This window comes from Mastigoproctus giganteus, chromosome 13 (genome assembly GCF_048544385.1).
Source record: "Mastigoproctus giganteus isolate SK-2022 chromosome 13, ASM4854438v1, whole genome shotgun sequence".
NCBI lineage: Eukaryota > Metazoa > Arthropoda > Arachnida > Uropygi > Thelyphonidae > Mastigoproctus > Mastigoproctus giganteus.
Genome location: NC_143587.1, coordinates 50066381 through 50091535, shown reverse-complemented (window position 1 = coordinate 50091535; position 25155 = coordinate 50066381). Strand labels below are relative to the sequence as shown.

At 37.8% G+C, this 25155-nt stretch overlaps 2 protein-coding genes across 3 annotated transcripts in view; one reads left to right on the top strand and one right to left on the bottom strand.

Moving 5' to 3' along the window:
• The window catches only part of LOC150076031 (uncharacterized), a 403417-nt gene that overhangs the window by 192457 nt on the left and 185805 nt on the right, over positions 1–25155 (bottom strand). The window contains exon 1 of one of the 2 annotated variants that reach the window (XM_090387994.1): positions 4938–5225. The exons of the other annotated variant lie outside the window; for it this stretch is intronic. The gene's annotated coding sequence lies outside the window, so the exon portion shown is untranslated. Of the gene's footprint in view, positions 1–4937; positions 5226–25155 lie in introns of those variants that run through there. 2 annotated transcript variants of the gene reach the window in all.
• On the top strand, positions 1901–16605 carry LOC150076032 (zinc finger BED domain-containing protein 5-like). The gene is made up of 2 exons (XM_090387240.1): positions 1901–2377; positions 16600–16605. The coding sequence occupies exons 1-2, from the start codon at positions 1901–1903 to the stop codon at positions 16603–16605; spliced, it is 483 nt and encodes a 160-aa protein (XP_090243366.1).

Below are 25155 nucleotides of genomic sequence, written 5' to 3'. Positions count from 1 at the left end.
GCAGTATAGGCGTAATATGGATCAATTTGCAGTCTAGTCACAGGTTATAAATAAAAAATGTTTTTAATACAACGCACCATTTAATACAGCCTCAGTGTACAACAGGTTAGCCTCCATTGGCTAGTTAAATGAAGAAGATTCTATATTTCAGAAATGGTGGTGAGGAGCTAAAAACTGTACGTAAATTTTTGGCATAATGGGGATAAAATCATCCACTGAAGAAGAATCGTATAACTTTATTTAAACAGTTTACGATCTAATTGGTTCTATTCTGAGAACAAATTTTTCGTGATTTGCCTGTTTATTGGAGTGATTTATGGCAAATGACTAACTATTATTGGTGATCGGTATTGTAACCAATAAGTGTCTGGAGTCCATCTGCAAAACAAGTTGCTGAGCGGATGTTGAATAATTGTGGCATAACAGTGAGAAAGTATGAGTTAGCTGTGGTGAAGCGATCAAGGGAAAGTATTCTAAAAGATATTTCTTGGCTAAATGCCTAAGGGTGTGAAGTAATTTGTTTATGCATGGGTAATGCACACACATAATTTCTACTACATCGTTTTAATTATATCTCATAGTTCACAACAAGTTGCCATGGTATTGCACAACTTCGAATAAGTAACGGTTCGCCTATGGAGAAGACTAATGTTTGTTATTCTCGGCCGATATCATCACCCGGACGACACCATTTCGAAGCTTAGTGGCTGCTCATCGGTGGGTTGACAGGTGCCCTGCTGTTGCAATAATGTCTGCCCACCCACCGATGAGAAGCCAATAAGCTTCGCTATAGTGCCGTCTGGGCAGTGGTATCCGCTGAGAGTAAGTAACAATAGTCTTCTCCATAGGTGAAGCGTTACTTATTCCAGGTAGTGCAATACCATGGCAACTCGCTGGGAAGGTATTATAAACAAACTCCTTCGAGGGAGAGTGTTGTTGAAGGAGCGTAATAATGGTTTTTTTTTTTTTTTTTGCTCTTTATTTTCTTTCTTTTCCCCTTTTCTTTTTTCTTTCCTGGGGAAGACTCCCAGTTTATTTTCTTCTTTTTTTTTCTCAACACCGCGGTTTTTTCCTTCCCCCCCCCAACACCGTGTTTTTTTTTTCTTCCCAACACTCCCTTTTTTTCTTTTCTCTCTCTTTTCTGGAGTAGGCCCCCAGAGGAATCTGTCACCTTTTGGCAACATCAGGTGAGACAAAGTTTCGAATCGAGAGGTTACGTACTCTACTGGGACTGGCCCACCTTCCCATGGTATGAACGAGTACCCGGAATCATTTTTCCAGGTGACTGATGCTTCTGGGTAGCCAAGTGGCCAAAACAACACAACTCACACAAACCCACCCCAATCACATATTTGGCCCTTTTACAGTGGTACTGTTCTTCACAGAGACATGAGATGGAGTTGAACTGGCGTTCTAGCAGTCGCCCTTAACAATAACACATGTCCACATATGGAAGCAGTTTCAGGAGACAGGAACCATTACAAGGAGAGCTAGCTAAGGTCGCCCGAGAGTGTGAACCAGAACGGAACACCAAGAAGGAACCCTACGATCTCCTGTCAACTGTCTCCTTAGGTTGCTGCGGCCACAGGTGAAAACATTTTTAACCGGACTATGTTAAAGGGATCAATTCAAGTACTCTACGCAAAAAAGCCAGTGGTTGGTATCCCATTAATCCCAAACCACAGCAGGCCTCGAAGAAACTGGCCATGAACATGTGACTTGGAGCCCGGACAAAGTGGCCCAGTTGTGTTCTCTTATGAGTCCCGTTTTAGTCGACAAACAGATTCTATACGTTATTTCATCTAGAGACAATGAGGGAAGCGGTGCTTGCACTTTCTAAAATCTAAAGAGTGTCAGTAGGGCATCATCAGTTCATGCTGTCCGTGCTAAATACGTACTCATGGAGAAAAAACGTAAATATTCAAAAGACTATCTAAAATTTAGCTTTACCATCTTGATCAGCAATGGCATAGAGAAGCCACATTGTGTTTTGTGCAATGTCGTTCTCAGTGCTGAATCTATGAAACCTTCAAAACTGAAACATCACTTAGAGACAAAGCATTCAGAACATACTAAAAAGGATTTGGAGTTCTTTCGACGCCATCAAACTGGTCTCAGACGTCAGAGACTTGATACTACAGGAAGTTTTCAGCAACAGAGCACAGCAGCAGTGCAAGCATCATATGAAGTCGCATTGGAAATTGCCAAACAAAAGAAAACTTACACGATTGGAGAAACGGTTATCAAACCCTGCATGTTGAAGATGGTGAAATTAATTCTTGGGGAAGCCAACGAGATAAAGATGCGACAAATATCTTTGTCCAATAACACTATTCAGAGGCGCATTTCAGATATGTCCGTGGACGTGAAAGAGCAGGTTTTGAATGAAATCAAAGTTTCTCCATTGTTTTCTTTTCAAGTTGATGAATCAACGGACGTAAGTTCATGTTCTCAGTTGCTTGTCTTCGTGAAATATATTCATTCAGATGACATCAAAGAACAGTTCCTGTTTTGTAGTGCACTTGAAACTACTACAAAAGGTTAAGATATTGTGGAGAAGATAAATACCTTTTTTGAAACTGGGGGACTACAGTGGAAAAATGTCTGTGTGGTTTATACAGATGGAGCACCAGCTATGCTAGGGTCAAAGACGGGCTTTCAGACAAAAGTGAAAGCACTTACTCCCCAAGCAAAGGACATTCACTGCATGATTAACCAATATGCTCTTGCCAGTAAGACTCTTCAGCTTCTCTGCAATAGGTACTTGATTCTCTGATCAAAATTGTGAATTACATCAAATCTGGAGCCCTCAACACCCCGTCTGTTTAAAGAACTCTGTAAGGACATGAATTTTGATCACGAGGTTCTTCTTTTCTACATTGCTGTACGCTGGTTGTCGAAAAGAAATGTTGTCAACCGTGTCTTTGAGGTTAAAGATGAAATCAAGTTGTCCTGGAAGTGCAAGGGAAACATGACCTTGTGGCTTACTTTAATGATGAAGCTTGGAAGAAAAGAGTTGCTTACTTAGCAGACATTTTAGACCAGCTAAATAAGCTGAACCTGAAACTTCAGGGAAAGGAAATAAAACACATATTATCCAATTTCAAGACAATCTTCAGGCATTTGTATCCAAGCTGCAAAACTGGCATCGGAAAGTAAATCTTGGAAACATTGCCATGTTTGAAAAACTCTGCAATGTGGTAGAGGAATCTGAAGGTGAACTGGATGAGAATCTGAAGGAGGAGATTACTGGGCACCTTGAATCCCTTGAAAAGGAATTTCAGCGGTACTTCCCTGAGCTTACAGAAGAAGAAGCTGCACTGGTACGAAACCCATTCTCCGCTTCCCTGATTGTAGCCAGCATTCCCGATGAAGTACAGGATGAATTCTTGGATTTGCAGAACGATTCCTCGGCACGTAATTTGTTTTATGAAAAATTGTTGACTCAGTTCTGGTGTGCTATGTATCAGTCATATCCAAATGTCACCGTGCTTGCGTTTCGAGTTTTATTTCCATTTGCCTCTACATATCTCTGCGAGAATGGATTTTCAATGCTTCTTCATATCAAAAAAAAAGGCAAGAAACAGACTGAATGTTGAGGATGACATGAGGTTGGCTTTAACAAACACTCAGCCACGAATTTTGAAGCTGATTGCCCAGATGCAAGTACAACCATCGCATTAAATATTAGGTTAAAATTATATTCTGAAAAATCTAATTTTAATGTGTTTTCTTTATTCTATTAAAAATGCCTTTTTATGCAAAATGTGGCGGGGGTCGCAGGTTACTTGGCTATTACAAAAGGAGGTCGCGACTCGAAAATTGTTGGGATCAGATGAATTTTTGACCAATTCAACAAGTGAATCTTTTGATTGGCTAAGACAATTCACCAAATATATTGATACAATTGTAAATCGATAAGCAAATCATTCTTCTATTATTTTTAAGAATACGTCTCAGAAATTAAAATTGCGGATTCGATGGTTTTTTTTTTATACAGAACAGAAAATTATGGTATAACTTGATTTTCTTGTTGCAAAAGAGAACAGATCCTATTTCGTTTCATTATCTTTATTAGCCTACAAATTTTAATGGTCTGTAACATAGTAAGGCTCATGCAGTAATTTCTCCTTGACAACGAAACGCATAAATTATTTAAAATATTTGAGCAATATCCTCAATCATTAGCGAAAGTGGTGGTTGCACAGAAGCCATATTATAATTGCTCCCTCATGAGGCAGACACAATGTCTAGCAATATAGCAAGAGCTGGTTCGATCCCATTAGTCATAAATTGCCACGGTTTTCCAGAGTAAGTTCTGACAGTTAGTAAGGTGGTGTTCTGAGAGTCGAATATTGAAGTAAAACACCCCCAAAGACGATCTAGCAAATGTCGATCCAGTGGTAAACATTAACGATAAGTACTGTTATTAACTTTTCGTAGTAGGTCTCGACAAAGAATCTGATTTCCGTTTCTCAAATCAAATTCTCAACCTATTTGGAGTTACTAATTAATAATCATATAGATCCACGGGCCTGCATTAATTGATCTTACACCACACAGTTACCTTAATGCAACTTCTCTTCGTGAACCTGTCAACCACAAATAATAAATATTACAATAAACATTGATTGCTACCGAGTTCAAGGACACAAGGTTTACTACGCATGCGCTTGGCAGTTAAGGAATAAAAAAGAACTGTTTTTCCAGCAACTTTCTCCTTTTAAGTACACGGAAGAGAAGATTCGTAACTTCCATTGGTTATTTAAAAAACGATGCCATAAAAATTCATCCCCTCTTCATTTCCAAAATCATTTAAAGGTTAGAGTAGGTCTGTGGAAAAGTGTCTTAATATTGCATTTTAGAAAGACAATCGTCTCAGTTTTAAATGAAGTAAGAATAGTGAAAACTTGATAAACCGGAACAAATGGACTTACCAGCTTTCTAATTGCAGTATCACTATTGAAACTTCAAATGGTAGAGTCGCGAAAAAAGTGCATTGAAAGTATTATAGTCACAGGTTTGATGTTGAGCAGTAGATGAAAACGAACAGAGTAGTTCTCCAGCATTTCAACTTGAATGCATATTACTTCCACCTGACTGAAGTCGGCATGCTGAAGGTCGAAGCACCGTAGGGAATCATGGCATCCGGTGTGTTTACTTTGGAGTCGATATCCGACCACCACTTTCTGTATCCAGTCCGAAAACACCGTTGAGCCACAAGAGGCTTGTCACGACACACAGGACGGTGTGGGTGCCTTTCAACTCCCGATTGTTGTTTCCACTGTGACGTCACGCGTCACGAGCGCAAACGACATCCTCTCGTCATCCATTAAGAGTAGAGAGAGAGAGACAGAGAGAGCGACAGAAACGGAAGGACGAGTTTAACACGGTGTATGTGTTCCGTCTATCCGTGTACGGTAGCGTTTACCGACGATTGTGGAGTCAGAGTCTCTCGCAGGTTCTAACTGAACAGGCGAGCACCTTTACGAGTGTTTAAGAGGAGCAGATGAAGTGCTAACAGCTTCGTAGAAAGATGCGTGACGCTAATCGACCCTTGTTGGTAGCCAATGGTGGAAGTACCTTAAAGTATCGCCGGCTTTCAAAGTTTCTCTTTACATCACCAACGTGGTAAACAGAAATATTAGCCGATACGTAACACCCTTCGTTGAGATCTGCATGCACGATTAGTGCATGCAGATCTCAACATTGCGAACAGTGAGATAGTGGCAGAGGAAAAGCAGAAGCTGGAATATTAATTCTTCGTTGAGAAATGTATGGAAGGGAAGGATATCCCAGTGCAACACACTTTATTCGTATACAAATAGGATTTAGAATTGATAATATCCATTGAGATAGTTCTACCTTTTGGTTATTTAGATCAAGGGGTAGGGGAAGGACAAGCCTCAAGATTTATTTGATTTCGGGTCAATTATCCCAGCATTTTTTGTCATTGTCCGGGAATGATCAGTGGCACGTGAAGGCATAGAGCTTAGTTTTTTTCTTCTTTCTTTTCCCCTAGATTATTATTTTAGCATTTTATCATGAATGAGCCTCTGATCTGCAAGGGTAATATAATTACAGCTAGAAAATTAGTTTTTAGATTTTTAAGTAGTATATCCTTTTTTATGACGATCACTTAAATTTAGAGCGGCTCGAATTACACTAAAAGGACATTTAAATAGAAGTACCCACTAAATATTGATTGATCTGCACACTTATTGGCATGGATTGTCCCATATTAGAGAGTGGCAGATATACATATCCGAAAGCTTGTTCGATCTCACTCCACAGATGTTCGTGGGGTTCAAGTCAGGAGAAAATTGGAGGTGGGTGAAGTCTTTCGATTGTTCAACAAGCGATTCCTATACACACACACATCTAGATTGGCGGCACTGTGCATAATCCTGATGGAAGACACCATCTCCTTTAGGGAACAAGCAGGAACATCTATATGCGTAAGTGGTCAGCAACGAAGTATTTGCTGTCAAACGCCCTTGCACATATATTAGAGAACCAAGGGTATCCCAGAAAAAAAAAAAAACATTCTCCAGAACAGGGCAGAACATCCCAACCACTTTGCATCATGCGTGCATGCAAGGTACATCGTTTATTGCTGCCATCGCCACACATGTACCCGTCTATCACTATGATATAAAAGGAAACACGATTCATCCGACCACTCCGTCTTCTTCTTCCAGTCATCTGATGTCTAATAGCTGTGTCCACGACGCAAGGCAAGACAGACGTGGAGCAGTCAGGAGGGAATGTTCAGCTCTGACACCTCCATCCAATAGAGGAGTGAGTCGAATAGTCCAGCTGAAAGTACTCTGCAATGTCCCACATAGCACCCTGAAGTCAGTTGACATCCCAATTTGCTGCACAAGCCACTGCAGTCGTCTTTCATCCCATTACTCCACCAATGGTTTTGCACCATATCTGATGCAAGCTGGCATGTGTACAGCTAGCACATAGTGTTACATGTGACAAGCATAGAAAGAGTCCATCATACTGCGACCTCTTCCCATGCCCTTCACGTGTGACACTGCGTATCAGCTGTTCATATAAATACTCTTCGACTGTTGACTGTTCATCCGACCAGACTGTTATTCCCTCGTTGCCGTCCTCTTGCTTTCAGTAGGATAGGTAGTTTTATTTCAATATCCTTTCAGTGTATACAATGAAAATATTCGCCCTGTTTTTCAACCAGCCAACAGAAAACTGACCACAGAACACACGCAATTTACAGTCATCACTATAAACGTGAAGTTCATAAGTCAAGGTATTAGATGTTTTCTTAGGACTTACGGATACCACATTTTATGCTACCGTTTTTAACTTGGCGATAATGGATCTAATTCAATCTTGTCTCAAGATGGCCTAGAATCCTTTATAACATGTCTTAAAAGGGCCTGCTTATAATTTGAGATTCTGAGGTTTTTGAAACAAAAATGTTACTGAAAACCCTCTCTTCTCTTTCATATGTAAGGGAAACTAGAGAAATGATATTTTTCAAGGTAGTACAGAGAAAAATCTAGGAAAAGTTTTAAAGTCTGTAGAAGATGCAAAAATATATTCTGTTTTTTCCTCAATTTTTACAAAGTTTTTGATGCGTCTTTAAAAATTGTTCGTTGGCTTTCAAACGAAATTTTTTTAACTGTATTCGGTGGAACCAACTGATGATGTTATCAAAGGAAAATTCTAAATGGGAAGTATTCAGGGAAGTAATCTTAGAAGCTACTAGGTTTTTTACACCAAATGAAATACCGTTCCAGATTTAACCTAAATTGAAGCCAGCTGAGCTGATGAGACTTGTGGCATAGAATAAAAATGCATATAAATTATATAGTGAAACAGAGGCCTGTGGTAGATATAAACTAGTTGGCAATCAAGTCACAAAGAAGGTTAGGCAAGCTAAGGCAGATTACGACAAGTCTCTGGAAAAGAATGCAAAGAAAAGCATAAAAGACTTCTTTACTTAATGTAAAGGGTAGAAAGAAAGGATTAAATCACATTGGTCCACTTATATCGACGGTGTAAAGTGAATGTTGATGATCCTGCTCAGGTTGCCGATAAACTCAATGAGTATTTGGCATCTACATTCACTCCTGAGAAATTCTTTAGGGAAGGGAATGCCAGAAGTTTATCAAACTCTAACATGGAACTAAATGATTTTGTGATAACTGAGAGGAAAGTGGAAGAGAAATAGTTGAAGCTAAACATAAAAAAGCCACCCGGGATGGATGGGATTATTCAATTATATTAATGGAGCCAGCAAAGGAGGTAAACAAACCCTCAGCCATAATTATCAGAGCATCTTGCATTCAGTGGAGGTCCCTATGGACTAGAAATGTGCGAATGTATCCCCAATTCACAAAGGGGGGGCAAAAGGTGACATGAGTAATTACAGGCCTGTTAGCTTAATTTCTGTTCCAGGAAAACAATATAACCTCTGGTTAAAGCAATAATGCAGGGCCATCTACATAGGAATGCAATTATACTGCAGTCACAGCATGGATTTGTTAAGGGGCGACCTTATGTGAACAATCTAATTGGATACTATGATGCAGTAACAAAGGAACCGGATGCAAAAAAATAATAATTTTGATATCACATACTTGAATTTTAGAAAAGCGTTTGATACGGTTGCACATAAAAGACTGCTGTACAAATTGGAGCAGTGTGGAATTAAGGGAAAGTTACTGCAATGGATAAAGAGATGGTTGAGTGGGAGAAGACAGAGAGTGGTTATTAACGGACAGTACTCTTCGTGGACTTGTGTTATTAGTGGAATCGCCCAGGGCTCAGTGCTGCGCCCGCTATTGTTTTCTATATTTAATAATGATACCGACGAAGCTATAACCAGCCTTAATATCGAAGTTTGCAGATGATACAAAGATTAGCAGGGTGGTTAATGTCAGTAATGAGGGTATTTTGCTGCAACAAGAGCTAGACAATTTAGGCAGTTAGGCTGAGAAATGGCAGTTGAAATTTAACATTGACAAATGGAAGTACTGTATATTGGTAGCTGTAATCCTAGATGAATATACCAACTGTGTGGTACTACGCTCATGGTATTGGAGAATGAAAAAGACCTGGGGTAATTGTGCCGTTAGATATGAAGCTCTCTAAGCTGTGAACACAGGCTGCTAGACTGCTAGACAGCTAACTCTTTTGGGGTTTTTTGTAAGGATATAGGGGAATTTTGCTATCAGGAATAAGGAGGCTGTTATTGTAGTAGTGTTTTAAGAGCATCAGCGACTAAAGCCATATTGCTCCGTATATTTTTTCTGTAAATTTTGTCTGTTCTGTGGTCGATTTTCTGTTTTCTGGACGTAAAACGCAATTTTCGGAGAGAAAAAAAACCATGCTACCGTCGCCTGAGACCGACTAACACTCAGCCACGTTGTGAAAAAGACCCATAAAAAATCCTCACGTCAACTACGGAACTCAAACTCAGGTCTTTTCCACCCGGTGTGGGAAGGTCTACCAAATGTGCTACCCAAGAGGGCAAATAAGAGGGTGATTATTACATTGTAAAAAGGCAATGGTAGGCTGCATTTTGAGTACTGAATATACGTCTAGAGGTTTCATTTTTAGGAAGGATGTGGTTCTGCTGGAACGGTGAGAAGGGCAACAAGATTGGTGAAGGGAACAAAATGGTGGTCTTACCAAGAAAGGCTTCAATTCTGCAAATAATTGCAAAATTTGGAGACTAGACAGCTGCGAGGTAATCTGATTGAGGTGTGTATGGCTGGCTTTGAATGGATTGAGCAAGCTCAGTGCTGATGGGATTCTTTCTGCTGCTCAGGCTTAACACATGAGGGTGCATAAGTTCAAATTGGAGGATGGTTGCATGATATATATGTACGGAAGTTTGCCTCCAGTCAACGGGTGGTTGATTTTTGGAATAAACTTCTATTTTCTTGTATCGTTTTCCAGTACCAATACTAACAGTGGACTCAGTTGTTAAGTCAATAGGTTAGTTGAAATATTTCATTACGAAAAATCCCGTCTCGACAGAAAGAACTTTTACTGGTCTTTTTTCAAATAATGGCCGAATTAAACAAAAAAAACAAAAAAACCCGATACGATGTAATCTCAGATTTTTTGTAGCCAAGAAACTTGATTTTTTCATCTCATAAATAAAGAAACCTATTATAGATTATACTCAATTGACAGACACGATGCAATAACCCTTCGTTGCAAATTTTCTTCAGAACATATCTTCAAAGCGCGATCCAATTTAAAGATTTTTAAATGGACGAATTTCATATCTTCCTTTTTCGTGGCATTTGCTTAGTGGAAATCAGAAGATATGAAAGATGGGTGCTATGAAAACAATATTTAAAATGGAAGCCGAAACCAAAAATTCTGAATCCTGGATCTAAATCTTAAAGTTATGAACTAGTCTGCAATCATTTAGCTAACATATTTCACATTCAAGGAAGGAATTTATGAATTTATGAAAGAATTTAACTTTCACCCAGATAGTAGAGATTGTCAATTATTGAGCTAGTGGAAAGAAGCGTCGAACGGATCCTGGTCTTCCGCTTGTACCACTGACTTCTCGAAGTTCCTTGAAAAAGTTTTCCACAATTAACAGTTATCTAATTAGAAATTTTATTTTAAGGTAACCTCCAAATTCTTTCTAGCGAAACATAGAAAATGTAGTGGAAACATTCATGGGGAGATGGTGGGGCGAGTCTGCTGAAAACAGGTCTGCACGGATAAATATTATAGGCTTGGATATGCAAATTGAGAGACCAGCAGACAGGAAGGCTTTTCTGTTTATTTACTGTATTTCGTTTCAAGTCCACGAATCGTTCCATTAAGGATTTATGTTTATTTTTAAAATAATGGGGAAAAAAACAATCAGAGATAATTAATGCATCTAGGAACGCATGTAGGTAGAACTGCTATTGGAGGAGACAGCATTATGTGATTTATGAGTAAACAAAACACGGACAGTCGGGGATTTCGGAAAGGTAAAGAGAAAGTTTGTGTGCGTGTGTGTGTGTGTGAGAGAGAGAGAGAGAGAGAGAGAGAGAAATATTGTGGATAAAAATACAAATAAAAAGACATAGCTGGATAAAACGAGAGGCAAACAGAGATAAACGAATACACGAACTTTACAGTATTAAAGAATTGGCATAAATACATATCGATTTTTCGTTGGTCCATATTTAAAGTTTTAATAATATAAAATATCAATTCAGTTTGGTTAGAGTATTTCAATTTTTACAAGAAATAAATTCCAGTAACAGGTATATCCAAATACACATGCCTGTGTAAATAATTCATTCTCATGAATAGAGCATCAAGTTTGTGACTTAAGACTTCCTGTCACTTTCCATTTTGCTGCCTTTTTTTGGTACAACTGGCTTTTTGAAATATTTCTGGGAATGTAGACGCTACAAATAGCACAAGGGAGTATAAAATCTAATGAAATATTAAAGCTTTAAATAGAAAATCTCGCGATAGAGTTTTCTAAATTATGAAGAGAGCGAGCATACCAGAAAAAACTCTCAACATGAATATGAATGAGTTGGAATGGTATAAAATTTTGTTATTCATCATTTTCCATTTCACTCAATGCACTTGTTCCACTTGTATTTTAAGGTTGATAATCCTTCTGAATAAAAAGTCTTCTTCCAGCTGCGAAGCTGCAGCAGATTGCAACGACAACATCTGAGAAAAGGCTTCATAAAGAAATATAAATCACTGGGAACCTGGACAGAACTGCAGGGTATATGGTTCCATTTTTGAAAGCTTATAATAGGAAAGCTTACAATAGGAATCTCATTATGACATCAAATACATTGCTTTTCATTATCGTTTCTCTTAACCACGAACTGCGCAAAATAAATTCTCTGCGGTGATTATCTTCTTTGCCCTTTGGATGATGATGATGATGGTAAGTTTCACCTAGCGATCTTTGAAAGGAAGGCCTCAGATTTGCTTCAACCATGTTCAAATTTTATGAGAAATTTCAAGTGTGACTTGCTTCTCAGTTCTTTTTAAAACTCTAGACGCACGAACTGAACCATGCTAAGACAATAGAGTATTTCTTCGAAGACTCGAAATATCGCTCGTTTTGTCCTTAAACTATTTGTTTCCTTAGCCAAAAATGTGATTGATCGATTGAGTTCCAATTTGATTAAACCCGTCCTTTACCTATAGCCTCACTCACTTCATATCTTTGCAATAAAATTTTAGGAGTGCTAAATTGTAACCCAGCAAATTTCTCTATCTCTCTCTTTCTTAAAATCTGAGCGAAGCTTCAATATTAACGACGTTGATAGTCATTCTTTATTTAATTTGTGGTGTTTCAGTTCCTCTGCTCAGAGAATTGAAAACTATAGAGTTGAATCATGGAGGATTTTCATAGTCCCTGATTCTCCGAGTAGCTTTATTATAATTTTAGTAATCATGATTTGATTTTAAATGGAACTACATACTTAAATGGGATTATGTATCACGACTGCTTTCGTTTCTCCCAAATTTAACTCTGGCAGGTAATAGCACAGTTGGTATAATTTCTGTCCTCCCACACTGGGTGGAAAAGACCTATGTTCGAATTCCGTCGATGACGTGAGGAAATTTTATGGGCCTTTTTCACAACATCGCGTGTATTAGTGGTCCTCACAAGGGTAGCATGGGTTTTTCCCCAGAAAACTCAAGTTTTTTTTGTTCATTAAACAGACAAATAGGCTACAGAACACAGAGGAAATTTACAAACATAATATATACAGTGCGATATGGTCTAAGTCGCTGATGCGCTTAAATTCCTACAAGAATCAATTAACTTTAATTTTAATTGAGATATTTTTAATACAGTATTTAATTATTATTTTCCACTTTATTAAAAATGTTTGAAAATGCGGATCTCTAATATTGGAGCTTTGCTCAGTTTTCAAAATAAGGAAGTTTGTTCAGACTATTTGCTTATTTATTAATGTCTCTCTTAATTCAACTTTTAGATGTAATTAAATCCTTTACATTTAGCGTCCAGGAAGCTACTAAAGTGAGCAAGAGTTTCGAAGCGGCAGAAGTATTCAGGAGTTGGATATGACTTCAAATCTGGATGACTGAGGCATAACAGGAAGTTCATTTGAATATTCACAAAGCAGGAAGGAATTCGAAGTGAGTTGTCCGATTGAAAGTCAGTCACTGAGAAACTCAGCGTGTAATGTCCAAAACATTGTATTGCAATGAGAGACAGGGTCAGAACGAAATCTGAGCGACAGCAATTGTTAAGTCCTTCATCTTGCAAAATATTCCGGTTTTTCATTCCCTAAAGGGACATCGAGCATAAAATACACGAAACACATAGAAACTATATATAGAAGCCTTACGACCTCGGCCATCTTTGTTCTAATTCAAACGAACAACAAATTCATAGAAATTCCATTGCCAAAGTCAGCTTTAGTTTTCAGTGAAATATGGCTCTTATCTGTATTTTTATGCAATACGGATAATGAGATGGTGGTGGTTATATCGATTTTAAGAGCCAAAAAACAAACAAACTCCACATTAGTCTTCGTTTTTGATTGCATAAACCCGAGAAAAGGGATTGAATATGATTTTTCAGTAACGTAGCTGTCCTTCTGTGTGTAAGGCCATATTTTGAGATGAAAAACTGGAAAAAGAATCGTTTGCATTGTTTACGTTATTTACAATGTAAATAATGGTTTCATTGTTCACATTGCTTATGCATATTCTGCAGACATTCCCTTTGTGTATGGTGTGTGTGAAGGAAATGCTACAGCTGCAGCCACCGAACACAAGCGTCGTTCACACTGGACGTTGTGCTGGATGTTGACAAACATCCACCATCATTTGAGGGAATGGGATACCGTGAAAGGGCATCGCGACCGAAGCCAACTCCAATCATATTCTACACAAGCAGAGGAAGAGGTGCTGGATATCGTGATATTAGATTCCTCCACCAGTACACGAAAGTTTCTGGAAGACTGAGTCATCCCAAAACCTTCGTTTGGCGCACACAGCGTTAGCACAGGCTGTATGCATATGTAGAGAGTTCAGGCATTTTAAGCAGGAGATTCACTTGCACGTGAGCAATTTTGTTTATAGATACTTAATCATATCAACAACAGCCCTGACTTTCTTGTCAATGTCCCTTGGACCAACGAGGCAACGTTTACATGAGATGGGATATTCAAGATGCACAATCTCCATACACGGTCAGTGCAAAATCCTCACATCATTCGGCAGTCCCGTTTCCAAGTCGGGTTTAGCGTGAATATTTGGGTTGGCATTGTAGGAGATAACTTTATTCATCACGAGTTCCCTGCTCGCCTAAACGTAATGATCAGCCTAAACGCTGATCATTACGTACAGTTTTTTCAGAGGACATTGCCAACACTTCTGGAAGATGTTGTTTTGAGTGTAATCGCCAATATGTGGTCTCAGCACCAAAGAGCGCCTCCACATTTTGGGTCACAAGTAATAGAAGGGTTTTTAATAGCATCAGTTCCTAAGGCCATATCACTCCGTGTAAACTGTCTGTAAATTGCGTGTGTTCCGAGGTTGATTTTCTGTTTGCTGGTTCAAAAACCCGAGTTCCCGTGAAAAAAAACCATGCCACCCTCGCCTGAGACCGACTAACTCAGCCATGTTGTAAAAAAGACTCATTAAAGTTCTTCCCGTCGTCGACGGATTCGAACCCAGGTCTTTTCGCCCGGTGTGGGGAGGACGGCGATCCTACCAACGAGGGGATGACATTCTTAAATGATCGAGTAACAACATTCTTAAATGATCGTTACTGGAATCACTGGTTTGGTCGCGGAAGTTCAATTTCTTTGCTACCACGCTGTCCTCACCTTAACCCGTTGGATTTTTCTGTGGGGTTACATGAACTGGACTGTTTATGTCACAGATGGCAAACGAGATGACTTGTTGAAGTGCATCCACGAAGCTGACACTGCTATTAAAAACAACACAGTGCTACTCGAACGTGTACAGGGTTCTTTTTAACGCCGTGTTGAAACCTGACTCATGTTACACGGTACTCATTTTGAACATGTTTTGTGATACTTCTTTTGATCTTGCTTCAGTTTGATTGCGGTACTAATAAAATTCATTTACTCCTGTTGAATTCATAACTAAATTTAATCAACGAACATTTATTGTTCTGGATTTATTGATAACCATCTACAGTAGAAGAAACATTATTCAGATACTTAGTAATATTTAAAATAAAAACATTTTACATAAATAAAATATTTCTAATTAATGCAAGCTTTTGCAGAATGATTGCTTTTCAAAATTATTTTATCATACTATTATACGCAAAGGTAGAAATGGAAATGATATCACTAATTTGTTTAACGCTCTAACTGAAAACTCGTAGGCCTCTACCTCAAATCGAGTGTAGACGTTTCGTGTTGTATTTTAATGAACTATTCCCTCAATAAATATCGACGTCGATTTCGAGGACACCCTGTATATGCATTTTTCTAATACTGTGCAAAGAAAATCTGAGAAAAGTAAATCCCAACTCATATATCCTTTGATTTGAGTACAATGGTTCAACCCATTTAAAGGCATTACAAAATGATGCGACCAAACCGGATTCACAATAAACCCATGCCCTCGTGGGTAGCACAGTTGGTAGAATCGCTGCCCCCACACCGGATGCGAAAGACTTGAGTTTGATCCTCGTCGATGAGGAATTTTTATAGGCCTTTTTCACAGCGTGGCTGAGTTAGTCCGTCTCAGGAGAAGGTAGCGTTGTTTTTTCTCCTGGAAATTCAGGTTTTTCGTTCAGCAAAAAGAAAATCGACCACAGAACACACGAAATTTACAGACAATATACATGGAGCAATATGGCCTTAGTTAATGCTCCTAAAACCCGATTACAACAGTAAACCCATCTCATCTATCACTTCTGGGAGGAATTCCATTTCAAAAATTATCTGTGCGGATTTTGAATATCCACGGAGATACGAAATATCACACACCAGTTTGTTTTTCAAATATTATGCAGTACTCTGGGAAAATACAGTCAGAATTACTGTTAAAAAAGTAATTTTTTGTGCGTGGTCCTTGTAACCAGCACACCTGTCTAATGTAGTAACATTATTTTAAAGAAATTTAATGGAGCACAAAACATCTTTCTTAGTTTAAAAAAAGGGAAACTTTGTTTCCTTTAATAGACTTTTTAATATGGTCTTTAGCCAAAATTAAAGATGATATATAGACGCCAATGTTTCTTTAAAATGTTTTTTTTTCGTTTTTTTGATATTTCGCATGCTGTACCTTCACACGATTAAAGAAAGTGTTAAAAATTATGGTTGAAAGTTGTGTTTTTTACCAAGAATTTAAAAGAAAAGTACGCTAAAGGAAATGGTTAAATTGCAGTTAGTCGCCATGACAGCAAATAAACAAAAAAAAAAAAAAAAAAAGAAAGGAGGAAGGTACTTGCTAGGAGAAAGAACTTTTATAACTAAGGGGGATCACTAAACACGCCTAAGTAGAGAAATTACCTTTTTCATTAATAGCGCGGATAATTTGTTTTGAAATTTATTTTTAATTAATTTAGAATTTTTCTAACTTTTCTCTTTTGTTAATTAGGTTTAAACGTTGTACTCATAACGTCTAAGTCGTGAGCCAAAGACTGCAATTTAATTAACACGTGTGTCCTGACGTAGTTCCTAAAACACAAAAACTATATTTAATTATTCTCTACGATGAACTATTAAATTTAAAAATAAATTTTGGTTTTTTGATCGTGATGTATCGATAAAAACAGAATACAATTTTGTTTTTAAATTTAAGATAGTTTTATTGAATCTCTATAACGTTCTAAGTTCCATGCATAGTCAGCATCCAAAAATTGCTAATGAAAGGACAGATTCAAATTAAGCATCCTGTGGTGCTTAATTTGATTAATAGCCCTGAAGGATGATGTCACGGGAACACAATTCTTGGAGAATTAAGATAAGCAATGAACTAGCCAAAATGTTCCCAGTTATTTATCACCAACATTACAAAGTTGGAAATACAGGAACTGGAATGTGCCCGTATATGTAATACTTAAAACTAATATCAGAAAAATTATCTTTCACTCTTTGCTATACTTTTTTTATGTATGTTCAGAAGAGCCAGCTGCTCCTTTTTCAGGGTGTTCATTTTACTGTCGACATTGATGTGCTGTCTTCAACTCTCCTTCGTCTTTCTGTCTACTTTTACCACGATGAATTATAGTCAATAATGTAAAGTAGTTCTGAATACTTTATTAGATCTTTGGTTGCGCTAGAGGGTTTCGTGATACTATTGTGGTGAAGGTCATATTGGAAAAAAATCCCTCTGCAACGTGTCTACAATAATATCGGCTAACGTTCGAAAACTGTTAACAGTATTCCATCAGTTTCTTTAACCGTTTTTCAGACAGAAAAAAGTAACAATAATTAGTCCACAAGGACACCAGAGATATAGCAAAGTCACAAAGAAAACCCAACATAAAATCCAACAGCATTACTGACAATTTTAGTTAAAGCTGTTTAGACTGTCAGTAAGGTTTTAAGCATCTCAATATTTACCACGGTTATTACAATAAATGTTCCGCATGGAGTTAGTGTTAAAAACTCTTTAGACAACTCTTTTTACACAGTGGCGTATATAGCATAAAAACATAACATTTTGTAACCTTATCCGAAAAACTGGAAACCTGGGGATCAAAGACAAAATTATGTTATAAAAAATACAAAATTATCTTACACAATGACATGATTTTCGAAAATTTACAGATATCACACCAGAACACTCTCAAGTTTGGAAACATTCTAAAGCATACAAAAAGAAAAAAAATTAATTGCATTGTTTTTCAGTCTATCAAACAATTCCTGATAAGCAGACCAAATAATGTCCTCCTAAGCGGGGAAAACGAGGTCAGCACGAGCTCCAGGAGCAAATAATCTCATCGGGCTCGTCTTTCCCCTCCAATTCCTCTTTTCGATAACATGTGGCAATGATTCTCCCAACCCCTATAATGTCCGAATAAGGGAGTATTAAGGTCCAGCCTGCTCCCTCTTCCCCGGTGCTTCTGGTTTAGCCTATATCATAGTTTAACCAGATCTGCTGTTCTAATTAGTGGGCCAACGAAATCTTTACAATTTTACTTTATATAGATTAATAAAGAAATACTGACCATATCGAAAGCGTGCGAGGGAGCTAAATAAATAGCATTAATTCACTTATCTGAAATCTTAACCTAAAAAATGGAAAAAAATATTAAAATATTGGAGGCTGTTGATATCCTAGGCATAAAGCGAGAATCATTTTCTCGCGATTTTAATTAGATAAACTGACTTAAGTGCGGATATAATAAAATTTTTAAAATTCTAAAATCTGGGTTTTATCTCCTTTCTTAAGACAGATGTTCTTTTAGGATGGTTTAGGGCCTAATAATAACTTTATGTTACACAGCAGTTAAAGAACACGGTTGAAATAGGCTCTAAAGTTTATTTGCATTTTAAAAAGAGACATTTCAAATCAGGTCCATTTTAAGTCAGGTCCCTTCAGATATTATCCTTACATTATTCATTCCCTTCTACTTAAAGTGATAATCAGTATGAATAAAACTGTCTTTTGGGAGTATACTAAGAAAACATATTCACGCAAGTTAAATAAGTTTTTAAATATTCATTGGCACCAATTAGCTTTATCTAGGAATGTAGAAACCATTCCTGATTTTCAACCCGAAATTAGGCAATCGACCACAGAATACCAATTTTTACAGTCATTACACATTAGCTTTAGGCTACTATGATGCCTAGTTAAGAAACCGAGAGCCACTTGAAAAAACACAATGGGCCCAATAATGTTCAACTTCAGGGATCCTTCTCTTTAGTCCCAACAAACTATCAATCATTGGAAATAGTTGGTAAATAGACGTAGTCTCTTATAATTCATCGTATCATCGTATAATTAGGTTATTTGATTACAATACGAATGGTACAATACGGGACAGGCTAATTTAAATTAATGGTGTAAGAATGAGAACCGTTTGTTTTACTACAATAAAAACTACTAAAATATGTGTTTTATTGCCAAGGGACAGATGTCTGAACGTCTTCCACCTGTGTCTTTTATTCATTTATAATTAATTCAGCGAATGCAAAGCTCGATGATTTAATTCTGCCAAATAAGCATCTCAGTCTAGGTTTTTGCCTCTAGAATTAACCCCAAAAATATTCCAAGTAATGAAGTAAGGACATTTAGGAGAGTCGTAAACTTTTCATAGCAATTGGCTAGACTTTTCACCACCGCTTGTGCCTCTACTGAGAATGTATTTTGGCGTCTAAAACTCACTTTTATGATATGTCTCATAAAACTAAGAGCTCTGTTGGTATTTTTATGGGAGAGTTTAGTGGATGTCAAGACTTAACAGGTCATTTATTATGGAAATAACACTCCTTTTCTACATTTCAAGGTGCGTCTCCTTGGGGGGGGGGGAGTAGTACGTTTAAGATGAGAGTCACCTTTTGCTTTTTTAATTTTTAGGATTTGATTTTAATTTAAATGTTGGATGTCTTGAAGGTCAAGTAGCAGAACCTTTTTAAATATAATCCTAAAGTTTCATTTATTTTTTGCAATTTAGTCCCGTGGCATAATTAATATTCTTATTTCTACATTAGAACTTGGTTATGTTTTATTGGGGAAAAGCTCTTTTATGTTCATACTACCGCGCCATCACATACAGAGGAATTTGCAATTACAGTACTTATTTAACAAGAATATTATCTTGTCAAATAACTGATTGCACAGTAAGCAACCGACACGTAGAGTCAAAGCACAGTCAAATGAAAGGCGTGTACTACGCACTTCTGCATTTACCACTCGGCTACGTCAGGGACTCCGATTAAACCTAGCCCATTTTCACATAGCACATATGTGTGTGTGTGAGAGAGAAAATATCGATATTGTACACTGTGCTACCCGCGAGGCATCATAAAGGGATAACTGCGGTATCCCGAAATGTAGTTTTGTCTGCAATCCGTTATATATCCTCTGGCTGGGTTACTATTTGAGGGAGAGATGAAAAATCCAAAAATGTAGACATGAGTAACTGTAGACATGAGTAAATGTACACATGAGTAACACTGAAGGGTTGAAAGAAACTATTCGATCTACACGCTCTACAACTGTGTGGTGGTAGAAAACGAAAAAGACCTGGGAGTAATTATGCAGTCAGATGTGAAGTTTTCTCATCAGTGCAGACAGGGGCCAGAGCAGGTCATGGGGCATTGTCAATGATAAACAGGAATTTTGCTATAAGGAAAAGGAGGTGATTATCCTTTTGTATAAGACAATGATCAGACCACGCCTTGAGTACTGCGTACAGGACTGGAGACCTAATTTTAGGAAGATGTAGAGTTGCTAGAACGAGTACAGAGAAGGGCAACAACATTAGTGAGGGGAACGAATGAGTCCTCTTACCAAGAAAGGTTTAAGTTCTTCAAATTGCAGCGTCTGGAGACTAGGCACCTGCGAGGTGATCTGATTGAGATGTATAAGGCCTTGAATGGGTGAGCAGGCTCAATTCAGATGGGATTCTTCCTCTTGCTCAGATTACGAACCTGATGGGGCATAAAATTTAAATTGAGGAAAGTCGGTTTGTAGAATAGATGTGCGGAAATTTGCCTTTAGCCAGCGGGTAGTTGATTGGTGGAACAAACTTCCATCTGTCGTTGTGGAAGTTGATAGCTTAAATAAATTCAAGGAATAACTGGACAATTTTTTAAAGGGAATGGATATGTGAAATATTTTTTTTTCTGGCTGATGCTACATAAGCTTGTTTTTTTGCATCATATTCATGTACTACTACATTTATTCAGACCAATGCAAAATTCACCAATCATTCCAATATGCAGTCCTCGTATGGAAATAACAGAATACAGGAGTATGAATACTGCACTTTATGCCATAATACAATCGCACTATTAGGATTAAAGTATTAATAGTAAAGGACTACATTTTAAAAAATGAAATAATTAGTGGGTGAACAAAATTGTCGCCTTCACTTCGTGTAATCAATACCAAGATAACGAAGTCTAATCCTACTTTAGAACGGTTAAAAGTAGGATTTTTAAGTTTAATGTAATATCTTGGGATAACTTAAGAAAAGCTAATTAATACTTACTTATTAATTTGTAACATCTGTCCAGAGCGACTTCTGTTTACATATGCGATCAAGGTGAGCTTAAAGTTATTATTTCAACATCAAGTGGCCATTTAAATAACATAGTGCTGCTATGGTAACACTGATCGATTTTTGTTCGGTAGATCATTCGAATTAGTAATTGAAATATCTTATGAATAAAAAACAACTCAGTAAAAGTAGATTGCTAGGTTTGCTGTGGTTTTCCCCATCGCTTAACTTCCACTTATTCTAATTCTTCCTCTTGTCCTCCTTTAAATCAAAACAATTTTGCTTACCATTAAGCACATGAATATGAAATCGGCGATCAAAATTAGAGAGTATATATTCTGTGGTGGATATAATCACCATTCTCGCCAAGGCCAGGTGAAAAACGCCCGGATTCGAATCCCACTAATGATGGGAGTTTTTCACACCGTCGATGAGTTAGTCGGTCTAAGAGGAGGGTTGCATGATGTTTTCCCAGTCCGGAAAACTCCGGTTTTTCATGCAGAACATTTACACACACGATATGCTAACGCCTCATAGCTTTAGTTGCTTTGTCACTTAATGAGCGTGTTCTTAATTAATCATTTCCTTCAGTTTAATAAGGAACAGTCTACTGTAACTCATTACTCAGTGAAGACTCGATTCAACTTGAATCACACCCACTATTTCTATTGCGAAGATTTACATGTCTGGTTAATCAGCTATTTGGGAAACTTCTCTAACAGCTGTTCATTTACATTTATCAGCATAACAAGAACCAACAGGGAATTCTCCACTTGATTAAACAACTGAAAGTGTCACATAAATTTTAGTAAGAGCCTAATTCAATTTGTTATTGTACACTTTGGCCCTGAATGATTAAGATTAAACCCATTCCCAATGGAAACTGGGAAAATACCAACTATTGCTGTTCGGTTTCTATGGCAACGGATGCAATCGGGAAAGCTATAATGTTGGCCGCTACAAATTGATTCACATTAGTGAACTGTGATCATCGAGGACATCAGAATGTCGCTTTTTGCCACCTTTTATTTTTTTCCCTAAATTTGCAGCAAATAAGGTAGCATTTCATTTAATCTCTCCGTAATTCCTAAGTTGAACTTTCCCTCGGTTAAAGAATTTTTTCTTCTTTAACGTTTTAGAGTTTGGTAAGAATTCATTAAACTTCTTCGCTGTCCTGTACAAGTCTGAGTCATGTGAATTCATAAGAATTCTGGAGTATTAAGGTGGAATTCCACTGAGGCAACATGTAGCATGCGACATTGATGCATGCTACACGCTGCCTTTCAATCGAAGGAACACGAGCTCGTTACGGTGGTTACGGGCTCGAACCCCGGTTCGAGCCCGTAACCACCAAATACGGAGGATGCGGAAAGGTCAGGGAATGACCACCGCATATCCCCGGAGCAATATGGCCTTAGTTGCTAATGCTGCTAAAAAAAAAAAAAAAAAAAAAAACACCAAAGCCCTCCATGATCCCGGAATAATATTTCCATCTCGTGTTTCGTGGTCAAAAGTTCCTTGAGGAGAGTATAGTGATCGCGATGTTTTACTCCTTCTCAAAATGTTATGAAGATAAATGCATGTTGTTGTGATGATTTCAGAGTTTTTCACATTAATCATTAGTGGTTTTCTAAATACACGAAACACAGATGATAGCAACCCAAAAGAATTTTCCACTACTCTGCGAGCGCGAGAATGTCTATAATGTCTCTGACATTATAGACATTCCCAAAGACTACCACGACAAAGAGCCTTTGTCGTGGTAGCCGCTAAAGGGTTTCATGATGTGTTCCTGCAGAGGGAACGCATCATCCGTCAATATTACATAAGGCGATAACTTATTGCTACCAGGAAGTGGTTGTGGTTGAAATTGTAGGTTTCCTTTGGTCAGTTTCTTAATAAATGACGTTTCTCGAAAAACACCTCCGTCAGAAATCCTGCCTTGACAGCCAATATTAGGGTATATGAAATTATAGTTTGCGTCAGCAATGGCCATCAAAACAATGCTGAGAGTCTCTTTGTAGTTGAAAAACATACTGCCACTATTTTTTGGGTTTTGCATGACTACGTGTTTTCCATCACAAGCTCCAACACAATGCGAGTAATTCCAGGAAACTTCAAAATCTTTTGCTATCTTTCTCCACCCATCTTTAGTGCAGGGCATCTGGAAAAATTCAAAACAAATTTAGTTATCTAGTAATTGCGTTTTTGTAATTGCAGGAAGAAGAAGAACAAGAAGGCAGTCGACACACTCAAGATACTCAAGAAGAAGTCAGTGAGCCTCGAAATCAGCATGAAATGCCCAATAAACGCGAAAGAAATAGCTGTGAAGAGGAAAGTGAAAATAAATTGCCCCTAAAAAGACACGGAAGCGTTTATCTCCTTCGGATCGTGAAGAGGAAGCATATAGTATTTTAAAAAAATGCGTGTCAAAGAGATGATTGCTCAACATATGGAGACCATTTGGCTAATGAGCTGCGAAATTTAAGCTCTAAAGCGCGAACAATGGTTAAGCACATAATAAATAATACATTATTTGAAGCAGCTATGGGCAAATATGATGTCGAAAATGTGCCTACTCGAACTATTACACCTCTTCATAACAACGATGAAAGTAGTGGTTGCACTGTTCTATCTTCTGGGGCCGAGAATCTGCCTCACAACTACGAGTATGAAAGTAGTAGTTTGACTGTTCTATCCTCTGGAGCATCTGCAACGACGTTTTCTGAGCCATCCAACAGCTCAGAAAACCTTTTGACTTTTCCAGTACTTTCTGAATTCCTAACTAAGAAGACTCTGCCGAATTGACTTGAAATCTTGTAATAATATATGTATGTTTGTAATAAATAAAATGTTTAGCATAATAATATTTTTACTTACCTCGACAAAATCATGTAGAACGTCGATCAAAGCTCTGCATACCTCTGGAATAATTCGAGAAATGCTTGGCTCAGATATCCGAAACAGATACATAAGGGATGGATAGGTATCACCCGTACCCATGTTACTAACATTTTCACACGAGGTCGTATTGCCTCACGAAAGTTGGTATCATATTTTTTCATAATAGGTGAGACTTTCTCAAGCAAGTACTCAAAATCTTCTTTGCTCATTCGTGTGAAATTTCGAAATAATGCTTCATCGTCAGCAACTAATTTATTGTAAAAATCATTCTGAGCTTCTTCACCACCAACATATAATTCTCTTCTCCACCACCGTGGCTTTCTTCTTTTTTTTTCTACGATTCAAAGCTATTACCAAATATGCAGCCGCCGCGACTGTTTGTAAAGACATGGTGCACCAAACTGAAGTTGCCTCCATGGAATCGTTGAGACGCATGCTTCAAAGCATAGACGACATAGGCATGCGACACGTGGAGTCAAATTCCGCATGCGACATTGTGGCACATAATCGCACACCTAGAAATAGGCAACACTAGGAAACGTGTAGCATGCCTCTTGTCGTTCAGTGTCGCCTCAGTGGAATTGCGCCTTTACACCGATTGAAGTTTACACTATCTAAATTCCAATCGTCCAACATTAAGTGGTATTCATGCAGTCGTATTCATCTTAATGGCAGTCATATTTTAAAAACAATGTGTTTATATATCTTCATTATCAATCCGTAAACTAAAAGGTATCAATGATCCATGAGAGGTAGATGAAGCCTCGCTTACACCTTCAGAAATTCTCCATCGGTGTATTATCCACTCCACTTCGCACCAAAATGCTTCTCATCCTTAAACCCACTTAAACTTTCCATCCTTTCTCATATGGTGTTGTGAAATGATATCACACGATTGCTCACTTGATAAAGGACTGAGGTTGAAGTTGGATAATGATAACATGTCACTTTAGCTGATCTCCTTAATTAGAGTATATTACCACGTTTGTTTGTATTTGTTTAGGCTTAATGGTGCAAAGGCAGCGGCGCCATAATGCGCCTAATATAACCATGATGTTGAAAATTTTATAATG

Coding starts and splice junctions, on each gene's coding strand:
- LOC150076032 (XM_090387240.1), top strand. CDS start 1,901: ATGGAGAAAAAACGTAAATATTCAAAAGACTATCTAAAATTTAGCTTT.